Source organism: Engraulis encrasicolus, chromosome 12 (genome assembly GCF_034702125.1).
Source record: "Engraulis encrasicolus isolate BLACKSEA-1 chromosome 12, IST_EnEncr_1.0, whole genome shotgun sequence".
Lineage (NCBI taxonomy): Eukaryota > Metazoa > Chordata > Actinopteri > Clupeiformes > Engraulidae > Engraulis > Engraulis encrasicolus.
In genome coordinates, this window is record NC_085868.1 from 48147295 (window position 1) to 48159078 (window position 11784).

The 11784-nt window shown below is 41.1% G+C and overlaps 3 protein-coding genes across 5 annotated transcripts in view; 1 reads left to right on the plus strand and 2 right to left on the minus strand.

The window, feature by feature from the left end:
* The window catches only part of eif5b (eukaryotic translation initiation factor 5B), a 31816-nt gene extending 30021 nt beyond the window's left edge, over positions 1-1795 (minus strand). Inside the window, exon 1 of the mRNA XM_063212339.1 lies at positions 1681-1795. Coding sequence (XP_063068409.1) covers positions 1681-1715 — 35 coding nt within the window. The 5' untranslated portion in view covers positions 1716-1795. The remainder of the gene's footprint in view (positions 1-1680) is intronic.
* Positions 1796-2121: 326 nt separating this feature from the next.
* On the minus strand, positions 2122-3463 carry lipt1 (lipoyltransferase 1). Its single transcript, XM_063212341.1, has one exon. The coding sequence runs from the start codon at positions 3288-3290 to the stop codon at positions 2145-2147; it is 1146 nt and encodes a 381-aa protein (XP_063068411.1). The 5' UTR covers positions 3291-3463; the 3' UTR covers positions 2122-2144.
* Positions 3464-3676: 213 nt separating this feature from the next.
* On the plus strand, positions 3677-7151 carry rpl31 (ribosomal protein L31). 3 transcript variants are annotated; one of them, XM_063212342.1, is made up of 5 exons: positions 3677-3754; positions 4484-4587; positions 4820-4945; positions 5695-5807; positions 7085-7151. In XM_063212342.1, the coding sequence occupies exons 2-5, from the start codon at positions 4484-4486 to the stop codon at positions 7114-7116; spliced, it is 375 nt and encodes a 124-aa protein (XP_063068412.1). In that variant the 5' UTR covers positions 3677-3754; the 3' UTR covers positions 7117-7151. The 3 variants fall into 3 exon arrangements, with proteins under 3 accessions (XP_063068412.1, XP_063068414.1, XP_063068415.1); XM_063212344.1 differs by lacking the exon at positions 3677-3754 and adding an exon at positions 3757-3813; XM_063212345.1 differs by lacking the exon at positions 3677-3754 and adding an exon at positions 4249-4362.
* The last annotated feature ends 4633 nt before the right edge of the window (positions 7152-11784 follow it).

Here is an 11784-nt window from a genome sequence, read left to right on the forward strand (position 1 = left end):
ACGGCAATGTGACGATAAGGTTCTACGCAACCATGAATTGGCTGTCATGCCCCTTTAGGAGACTAGCGGGGGTTTGAATGAATGAATGGAGTTCAAGGGGAAAGTCATGCCAGTTTAAGAGGCCAGACTTCATCCCACTTTGTTGCATGGTGACACTTGGTATGCTTGATCTTGTTAACCATATTGAAAATCTTTGACTACATCACAAGCAGGGACTCAAGACTGCATGAGACTGCAGCAGAGAAACGCAGGGAGACGTGAAAAGATCAAGAGAGGATTTAGACCTCAGTGTGTATAGGACCATTGCTGGCACGCCAATGAATTAAGACTCAATCAGATACAGAGCAAGGTAAACAACTACATTTATGGAACTCTTTCTAAAACAGAAGAGGGTGTTTTTGCTTGTTTGTGCATAAATGGCAATGACGTTAGAAGTCATTCTGATTCTATGACATTAAAATGATGACCTGCACTCCAGCAACATAGCAAACTAAGTGGGTAGTGATTCCTGTACATCTGTAATGTAAATTAGTGTGCATGAAAAAAATATATCCAGGAGAGCCTGGCATATTGGAAAGGGACACAATTCAGCATTCCTTTGGGTATTTGAACATTTTGTTCACACAGATTCCAAATGACACACATTATGGCCTGGTGGTCTTTTCAAGCTTAGGACAGCAACACTAGACCATTCATGGTTTTGGGGTAGAGTCTACCCATTTGGAAGCTTGGCCATTCTGGCTTGACAGAACAGAAAAAATAAATCAAGGCATAACTCTTATCTTCACACGGACAGACCAACAACTGAAACCAACAGTCCTGCATTATGTATACAGAACGACTTATTCATACTTGGTCAGCAGCACTAAAGCTATTTCCAATGAATGATGGTTCAAAAGGCCATTGATGTGTATGATACTGCTGTTGATGGGCTGACCCTTCCTAATGACCCCGTTGAGCCCCTCTGCTCTGAAATCGCACAAAAGTACACATGCCATCCTAGCCGTGGACCACCGCACAATGCGCGTCAACGTTGGCAGAACAATGAAAAAAGATGATGTTGCACAAGAGGTCTATGAGAGTCTAGGTGTCCCCTTATCTGCGAAACGTGCCTATTAAAGAACTGAATCCGACTTAACCACACCAGTGACAAGTGTCAAATTTACACACCACAGCCATGGTGCTAACTATGAAAGTGTAGCCTTATCATTTCGCCGGTAAGCTATTTCCTAATAGGTGAAGACAGACCGCTAAGTTAGCTTACATCCTGACAGCACTGACACCATTCAGCTAACATGCAGCTAACTGACGTTGACGCGGCTCCAAAATACACTCATAACGACACCGGCTAGGATTAACAAACTAGTTTGCCACCACTGCCAATGATATTTAATCATGTGTTCACATACACATCACCCACATAATCTCCGAATATCTATTCTGGACTTGATAGCACCTACCAGTCGTCACGTTAGCCACCTTGCCTGCCATACGGATCAGGCCTAGCGCTAGCTGCTATCGGCCACCACATGAACTATTGGCTAACTATGCTAGTTAATAGCCAGTAAGCTAGTGTACACACAGCTAATACCACTATTAACTGAACCGATATGGCTCACGTACGTATGTATAATACTGTTATAATAGTGATGGTGTGGAAGAACAGCAGAAATATTGTACCTGTCCTCTCCTTTATTTTTCTGTTTCTTCCCCATGTCTGTACTTCAATGTGCCGCCTCGTTGCAAACCGATACAGCTTGTAGTCCCACACTAGCACATATGGTTGGTCGCAGAAGAATTGCGCAGGCGCTCTTTAAACACATTTGATGCGCATAAACCATGGCGTGTGCAGGTTTTTATATACAACCACGCCATAATAAAGCAAAGTGAATATTTTGCAAATGGTATCAGTTTTGAATAATTAGTGTGCACATTGTATTTTTATTTTATAGGCATGTGCTAAAACTGTGATATGGGCTAATGATCTTAATGGCTTCTCCTTCATGTTTTTAAATTGCTTAATTTCAAGTGGTATCCTACATGGATTTGGGGAGTGTGTAATTTGAACATTGAATGACACATTTGAATACATTCAGTCAAAATAAATCACCCAACCAAACGTGAGTCCACATATGTTTATTTCACTACATGTTTGCAATGACATTCTCACACAGGCTATGCATTCTTGAAGAAGATTCTGTACCCAGTTGTGTAACTCTCAGAAAAGCGGCGACCAGTGTTGCCATTTCATTGGGACAGAATTTGCATCCCTTCAAGAAAGAGCTGAACTCATCTAACACATTCTTGGGCAACCATTCTGAGGCCATGTCCATTGAACAGTTTTCAATTATCCCATTCTTTATGTCCAACTGAACCGTGACCTTGGCATTGGAGGTTCCGCCATGGACAGGGAAATCTGTGCACACACTAAACTTTGGCGTTCTTCCATACACCCACTCCCATGTTTGAAGCTCATCAGACATCTTCTGTATACCTGGCCAGCAGTCAACGTCCCCTGGATCAACACCGTGGACAGGGCTGTCGAATCCAAACTCCCTGTTGTATTGAGTAGCCAGGGCTGTCATTATTGTCTCTGAGTCCAGTGTTGGGTCTTCATCAAAGAGGTTTTTGACAGGAGAGGGTACACTGGGCGTCGCATTGCTTTTGATTCCCTGAGAAGTGCTCTTGAGCACTGACGACAACACAGATCTGTCTGCAGAGCACAGTAACGTACAGTGGTGATAGGCAGCACTGCGACCCAACTTGGCAGCTGTCCCAGAGATTTTGTAGTGTCCGTTTAGCAAAATGTCAAACCGCTCTGTCGACTGCACATCCAACTCTGGTCGCAGATTTTTCAAGGCGCTGGTCACAACAGACAGGTTTCTGTGTCTGTCATAATTTTTCTTAGATGTGAAGAACGTCAGGTTAATGTTGCCCAAGTCGTGAAAAACCGTGCCACCTCCACTGCGTCTTCTGGCAAGTGGGATCCCAATCTGTTGCATCAACCGGAGATTGCATTCTTGCCATGGGTTCTGATGTCTTCCAATGACAACCGCTGCAGAGTTCCTCCACAAGTAGAGTATATTTCGTTTTTGAAGATCCACATTGTCGTGTATCCAATCTTCCAATGCCAGATTTTGGAAGACATTAGTTGACGATGATTTTATGATAACACCAGCCTTGCCATCGTCTTCAAAAATAGCAGGTGATGTACTGAGGAATCTTGATGACAACCAACGACTGTGACTTCGAGCCCCAAAACACATGTGCCGAACAGTGCACGTAATCATTATTTCCAAATGTCTGTCCTCTAACAATATCAATCAGTCAATAGCACTTTAGTAAAGTAAACAACACAATTCATAGTCTATGTATAAAGAATCGACTGTAAGAGACAGGGAGGAAAATAAATGCTCTGGATGTCATTTGAAAATTCTTGACACTCGGTGGATTTAAACTTCCGGGTGACAGACGGCAAAACATGTATTGAAGTAAATGTCCTGTGGTCTACAAATAACAAAGTTCCTACATGTTATCTATTCACACGACAGTTGTGATACAGATGTTTGAAATCGATAATCAAATGGGTCAGATGCACAAAATCAGAGAAAATTATGTGTAGATAATGAGTATGGTTAAATTAACTTTTACATTGACATTTTATTACTTTTCATAGCCCGGAAACAAAAGCCAGGCTGGGAATTACATTTACCCACAATCCTTTTCTACTTCCTCTCTGCTATTCCCTATCGAGGTATGTTCATTGAATTGTGACCATGAGATAAAATCCAGCTTCATCTTTGCCGAAATAATGTAGTTTGGGTCATTTTGAATCTTTAAATACAATTATGAATGTTACATCTATCAGCAATGTTGATTATTTCGTTGTTGTAGTTTCTGCTTTAGTCAGAAACTTTGAGGAGATTTTGGACGGGTCTGACTACGTTTGCTCCACTGTTGGTTAAATTGTTGGTTTGGCAGTTGCGTGGCTAGCTTGCAGAGTTTTATTTGGTATTCTAGCACCACTTTTTTTGTACAGTCGCTGTGAAGTCCCACGTTCGACTCCAAAAGGGAGTTCTTCTGAAATAAATTGTATTTCTGTCATGTAAACAAGTGCTATTTGTGCGAGCGTTTGGCCGTACAGCTAGCTAAAACATTAGCATTCCCCATTTCTCCCAATTCCCAATGTGAAAGCATGATGGCGTTTGCATACTTACTACAGTCATTGCAGTCTGTAGACAGCATTGATGTGTTGCTTAGAAATGCAGCACGTAACGTTTTTACCTGAAAGGTGTTAATCGGATGTGACAAAGTATACAAGCTTGGTGGATAATGTCAGTCAGACTTGGCTAATGTGTTGCTGTGAGTGTACCAGGGCTTCTGATATTTTCAGTAAATGTGTCAGAGAAAATGGACAATTTAAAAAGGTGGCTATCAAAACCAATAACAAAACGCTCTTTTCTTTGTATGCTGATCTCATCAGATGGCTCCTACCAAGAAGGGCGAGAAGAAGAAGGGGCGCTCTGCCATCAACGAGGTGGTGACCCGGGAATATACCATCAACGTTCACAAGCGCATCCATGGAATGTAAGCATAGTTAATGTTCCCTCTCAAAATGCTAACGTGAAGGTTGTTTCTTCTTAAACAAGGAATATCTACTTTGATGTGTGCTGACTGCTTTGTCGGTCTGAAAACCCTGCTCATTTGTTGCATGCTTCCTGTCAACCTGCCACTATGAAAGTTGATGTCAGTGTCCATCACTTTGGTTGTTTTAATGCCTTAATTGTATTTTCCTAATTGTATTTATTTATTTTTTCAGCTCATTTAAGAAGAGGGCTCCCCGCGCCATTAAGGAGATCCGCAAGTTTGCCATGAAGGAGATGGGAACACCCGACGTCCGCATTGACACTCGTCTCAACAAGGCCGTGTGGGCCAAGGGTGTGAGGTAAGAATGAAGCGTACTGCTACTATAATGCATAACAAATTGTGGACAGTGATTTTTAGAACATAATTCTTTTTGTTCCTTCATTCATCATGGATCTAATGCCACATGTGGTTCTGACAAACCGATTCTGCGCTGCAACTGGTAGTAGAGTCCTTGAAGGGTATCCTGTCAATGTGCAACCATTTCGGATGTGTCCTCACTGTGTGGACAGAAAATGCTTGTAATATCTTAAGCTGCATCTCAAATGGTGCGCTTCAGTGTTAATGTCTTAGTGCGTATGGCGTATTCGTTACGCACTGAAACATAGTGCACAAGTGCGCTATATGAGATTCAGCATTTGTCTGTCCAGACCCCCTTTCACATGCACAGACGGAGAGGAATGGAAAGCTGTCCCTCATTGTCTGTTTATCTTGCATACAAGCAGGGGAATTTTGCTAAGGAATGGGATGAAAAGGTTCTATTGTAGTATTACACTATTAGTACCTCTCAAATTGGGCAAGTGTGCCCCACTCCCAGGCGGCTTTCCTGACAAAGCCAGACTTGACATGTCTTAAATGTCTGTACTCAGACCTGTATTTGTGGAAAAGGCAAACTTTGCTCCTTCACTCAAAACTTTCTTATGATTTTCCTGATTTCTTGAAGTTCCTGAGTTGTATTTGTATCATCACTGTCACCACAGAAAAACAAACATGCTTTCATGTTGTGTATTTTGCATTACACCGTCTAATTGGTTTGCATCTCCCCTGCAGGAATGTCCCATACCGCATGCGGGTGCGTCTGTCCAGGAAGCGTAACGAGGATGAGGACTCTCCCAACAAACTGTACACACTGGTCACATACGTGCCCGTTACCACGTACAAAGGTGAGTAGCACTTAACATTCCCTCTAGTTATTTTGTGTGTGAGACACGTGGTGTTCTTAACTATCTTTTGACATGGTAAGAACAGTACCGGTACATATCTGACAAGTGTCCAGTCTGGCTTCAGAAAGCAATGCACATGCTATGTTGCAGCAGGTTGAGTATCTCAGTATTGACTCTCATTTTTTGCCAAACATGACGGATCTTAGAGGCTGTTTACATGTGTATGGATAATTTGAAAACTGATTGATCGTGGCTTCTTGTTTGCGTGTAAAGAGTTTGAGGGCTCATTTCATAATGCCAGTATTGAAAAATATTCCATTTAGGAGGCTAAAATGCACCCGTCAATGGTGTTTTTATTTCTAACATGGGGTCAGGTTATAGCTTACATAGAATGGTAAGGTGGTGAAGGGTCACCACTCATCTTTAGAAGGTATAGGATTCAGTGCAAATTTCTATATTAAAAGGAGACTAGTTGGGGCGCTGTGGCGCAGCCCGCTAAACCCCCCACATTTGGGCTTGCATGCCCATGGGGACCCCGGTTCGAGTCCAGCCGGGGTCATTTCCCAGCCCTGGCCCATCTCTCTCCCAATTGTTTCCTGTCTACTCTCACACTGTCCTGTAACGATAAAGGGCAAAAAGCTGTGTATTTTTATATTTCAGATGTGATGACTCGTTTTGCAAATTATCAAATGTGATTCTCCTCCTACTCTTCATTAGAAAGGGTTAATGTCTGTTTCAATGTCTTCTTGGAAATGGGATCAAATACTAGGGTCGTTCAAGACAGCGTTCTTTCGGCCAGGAAGCCAATTTGCTAGGCAGCGAGCATGCTCACTGTGTCCGCGTGAAGCATCCTGGTTAGAATTTCCGTTCACGACGCAGCATAAGGGAGTGACCTCTGTGTCATGTCACATGGCGTTAAACCATCGTGGTAACAAAGTTTTTGCTAAGCAGTGGCGCAGTACCATAAGCGCAACTGCTCAGGCATGCGACCTTCTTATGCCGTCTGTGATCTACCCTGATTGGCATTCATCTATCTGACGTGAATTGCCGGTGTAGTCCACATGCTTGTGAGGCAGTTCAATCACTGCTCCAAGTAGGAAGCGGTGTTTTTTTTATGTCTTAGGATATCACGTTAGAAAAAAACAAGTCTGATGTTGCAGTCATACTTGCCTGTATTTTAGACCATTTTTAATTCATGCATTGAGCAAAAGTTCAAAATGTTAAGTTGAATGGTTGTGTGTCGTCCCACTGACCTTTTCTTTCCCTTCTCTTTATAGGTCTCCAGACAGTCAATGTTGACGAGAACTAAGGATTTGTGAAAAAAATAAATTTAAGAAAACAACATGGCTGCTTCTTGGTCTTTCTGTTGTGCTGGCATGGGATCTGTATTCCATTACACTTCAAGGGTTTTCCCGTACTTGAAGCAAATCAGTCTTGGGACTAAGTCATGGGACAAACTATTCACTCACAAATGGACCATGCATGCACTTACTGATCATACAAAAAAGACTACACACATTTTAAACACTTCCATCCTATGGCAGTTCAAATGTGCCTGTCCATATTTTGTTGTGTATACTGTGAGATTTCTACCGTTACACTGACTGCTGTCCATAAATCATTTGGCTTCCAAGTCAGAACTGTATATTATTGGTGCATGCAGGCAAACTGATACACTTGCGAAAAGATATGAGCCAAGTAAACCATGTAACATGTATAGCAAATTTTCCTTTAAAGCAAGACAATGGGGAGATGTCTGCCCTACAAAGCAAAAATGCAGTAACTGCACAGAGCGCAAAACTGACTTTAAAATGATACTCCAATCCAGTAAAAGTGTTTTTTTGGGAGATTATTGACATGTGACAGTTTTGTTACCTTATATTACGACATTTTTTGCTGATCATTTTATTTAACTTTAGAATTTGATATATATGGCATTTAAGTCATAGTAACTAATTTTAAACAGCAATGTAGTTACTGCCTTTTTGTCAAAAAAGGGGAGTCCAAGGCACTCTTCTTGTGGAAAAATATTAAAAAGCCTTTATTGAAACATGGCTAAAAGTTTTAAAACATGGGAGCAGAGACCCACGCGTTTCGGCGCAAGCCTTCTTCAGGGTAACTGCTCAAACAGGAATTCCTAATGATATACACCTGCCAAGCACAGGTAGGAAGTCACATGAACCATTTCCCAGGTAAAAATTACATGCAAGAGCCACTAGGTGGCCACACAGGTGTCAAAAGCCAGTAAAATGGCCAGGTAGAGAGAGAGAGAGAGAGAGAGAGAGAGAATCACATACAAGAGCCACTAGATGGCCATACAGGTGTCACAGGCCAGTGAATGGCCAGGGAGAGGGGGAGAAAACATATATATACAAACAAAAGAAGATACATAAAGACCCACTAGGTGGCAACAGGCTTAGATAAGGACAGCTACCAATACTAGAAAACCACTTATAAACTGAGAAGTCATTACAAAAAAGGACTAAAATCAATTTCTTCATTCAATCCTGGGTATGTCATGGCCTGCATAGTGTATATGTAGAAAGTTTCCCTTTGTAGTAATAATTTTAACCTGTCACCACCCCTAATATTCTTTTTGATTGTTTCTAAACCTTCAACCATTAACCCATCTGGATTGCTATTGTGTGCTGTGTGAAAATGTTTAGCCATAGGATAATCCAAGTTAACCTTCCTAATGGCATTTTTATGCTCGGAGACTCTGTCTTTTAGACGCCTTTTTGTACGGCCTATATAAAAACAGCCGCAGGAGCATGATAAACGATACACCACAAAGGTGGTATTGCAGTTGATGAATGCTTGAATGTTATATGTTTTGTTAGATTTGAAATCAATAAATTGTTTGCATTCTTTCATGTTGGAGCAATGGTTGCAATGACCACATTTGTATGTACCAGTTATCTGTCTATGGAGCCAGGTGGTCTTTTTTTTCACATTAAGATGGCTAGGTACAAGTTTGTCTCGAAGGGTGGGGGCCCTTCTAAATGTAATTTTGGGGGGGACTGGAAATACTTCTCTAAGAGTAGGGTCACTTTTCAACAGGTTCCAGTTGGACAAAATGATCCTTTTAATCGGATTGGCAAAGCTGCTATATTTTGTGACAAAGTAAACTTAAACTTACTGCCTTTTTGCTTTGTAGGGCAGATGTGCAAATGTGTATACAGCTCCTTTCCAAAATCAATGGCATGTTAGGCCTGGTAGAATGCCCATACCACCGAAACACCAAAATGTGTGTGTTCTGTGTATAATCAAGAGGGAAATGAGGGTCACCAGATAAATTAACAGACAACAAAGCATCAAGGATATGTGCTTCCATAACTCCTGCAATGCCACCTCCATTGACTACAATGCTAAGGTGCATCATGGCAGTTATCAAGGAAGAGATTACTAACCAAGTATGGGCCTATTTGGGCCCAGGCATTTGCATGCTCTAATTAACCCATTGTGTCCTGGGAGCGACATGTATGCTGCATTAATATAATGTTCTTGAGATGTCTGAGCTGTTCCATTAAGATTGTAGGTATGTTGGAGCCGGAATGAACACATTCTAGTGCAAAATGAAGGTTCTAGATTTTAAATGCAACTTATTTCATGTGCTTCGGTGGCTGAGATATTTGGGTTTTAATAGGGAGAGGGCACATTTTCCCAAAAAGGGCTGGGTTTATACATCTTCAGTGTTGACAAACCTGCCCCATTCTCAAACAATATTCCTATGTATTCTCTTTAACTATTCAGTGAGTTTTCACCCCACAAAACACTATCAATGAAAATGTCACCAAAATCAAGACAAAGAGACAATCTTGTTCACATCTGTTCAGTGTTACTTAATCATTATATAGCATTTGAGCAAAGGGAATTACCGGCTTTTGGCTGTAGGGTTATGAAGAACATGCATCACCTGCAACAGACTTTCAGGTTGACAAGTGTCTATAGAAGTGCGACAACCCCCAGTTCTTTGGGGTAGACTTGTTTATATTTATTTGAGGCCAAGGATTTGTGGCAGATATGAGATGTCACAAGGAACTTGTTATAGTGAGATATGGCATTGTTTTCTTGCAATTGTTTTGAGTAGTAATCAGGACCTTGAAAAGACCAAGACCAATGGCATCCAAATAACATGCGTTATGGTGCCCTTATAAAAACCATGGAAGAGTGCATACAATGCAAAGCCAGCAAATGGCAGCTCTCAATAATCTCAATGTAGATTTTATTAGAGTGTGGTGGGGAAAGGATGTGAAATACAGAGAGCAAACGTCAAACCTTCGTAGCCTACCGGTACATCTTTGGGGGTGTGGGGAACTTTTTTTGTTCCTCTAAAGGTTTATCAGTCGGATTTAGGGCATGACCTGACACTCCGAAGATCCCCACCTCACACTTTAAGGTAGAGACCGTACAGTGAAGGGCTGTACTCTGAAATTGATATGGTTTGTTGTACTAAGGACCAGTTGTGGTGTTGGCAAAAACGGCATAATCATATTGAGGGACAGTTACTGACCACTGAATCAGTCAGTTCAATACCATTTATGATTCACGTGACAGACTGTGGCAGTGCATGCATTCTTTTGATGAGCTGTGGTTCTAGTTTTCCCACCCTCCTCTCTGTAAAAGGAGTGGCTTGTCAGGTTGAATGCTTGTTTGGATAACTGATCCATTCATTTGTGCCACTCGATAACATTGCCTACAAGTATTAGTATATTACACAAAACTAACCCATGCTATTGCCACCTCAGAAAGTGAGAAGAAGATTGGAGTTAAGTGTCTACCAGTAACAGCATTGCTGTTGGGGAATGCCAGTCTTCAGGTGAGCAAGATTTTCGAATACACATTTGAACCAGATTTCTGATCGGTGCTTTCTTTTTTTGTGTCCAGTAAATTCTACCAAGAGAGCCTTTTTAGCTGCTCTGGGTCAGGTTTTCAAAATGGGAGCCGCATTGGGTTGGCAGGAAAATACAATCAATAATTGAACAAATTTAATAACCAAAGTAAGAAAACCAACATTTACAAAGAATCAAACATGCCATTAGTTAAAGGTGCACTGTGTAAGATGATGGCCAGAGTAGGTATTGCTTGCAACTTGCTATTGAAACTACTGTCTGTTGCCAAATTTGACCTTTTCATGAATATTTACTAAATAATGAACTCATATTCTCTCTCTCTCTCTCTCTCTCTCTCTCTCTCTCTCTCAGTCTGTCTCTCACCATCTATGTGTTTATGTTCTCATACTCTGGTTTTATTTATGCTTATTGTATCCGTCAACTGTCTAGTGTCAATTTCATGTACAAAAAAGGGATTTATAGTAGTACAGAAGTGTGCATGTGAAGGGAAATGGACTTCTGGGGATGGGCATTGTTTATTGGAAACTGAAATGATTATTGAACTGTATAGTACTTGATGTGTAATGTTAGTAAACTACTGAACCATTGTTCACAAAGATGCTGTTGGTAAACTACATTGAGATATTGTACACAAAGCTATATATATTTACTAGTATGACCAAAGTACAATACGTTTTGCAGATAATAATGTATACCGGGTATGTCTGGAAATTCGTACAATGGAGAATAAATGAATAGAATTTTGATGGTGGTAAATATTCCAGGAAAAGGTCACCTTTGTGAATGGACAGCATGACTTCTGGAAATAAACTATAAAAAATATTACACAGTTCACCTATCACACCAGTTAACAGAAATATGGTTTAGTCTGCTCTATGAAATGGCTTCATGAATGTAAGGGTGCAAAAACTTGTGAAAGGTGGTGCACATAAAAAATAATGTAGCATGGCCTGTGTAAGGGGGGACTTAGCTGTAATCTACTGGGACATGGGGGGGACTTCTGGTAAAGTTTGGGAGCCTCTGCTCTAGGGAATAAATAATGTTAAATTTAATCTAATTTGTATTTCTAGTAATGCACACAAAAAACAAAAGCAAGCAATTTATCGGGTAAGCTTGTAAGGCTG

Coding starts and splice junctions, on each gene's coding strand:
- lipt1 (XM_063212341.1), bottom strand. CDS start 3,290: ATGATTACGTGCACTGTTCGGCACATGTGTTTTGGGGCTCGAAGTCAC.
- rpl31 (XM_063212342.1), top strand. CDS start 4,484: ATGGCTCCTACCAAGAAGGGCGAGAAGAAGAAGGGGCGCTCTGCCATC. Junction 4,946..5,694: donor GTGTGGGCCAAGGGTGTGAG/GTAAGAATGAAG, acceptor TCTCCCCTGCAG/GAATGTCCCATACCGCATGC. Junction 5,808..7,084: donor GCCCGTTACCACGTACAAAG/GTGAGTAGCACT, acceptor TTCTCTTTATAG/GTCTCCAGACAGTCAATGTT.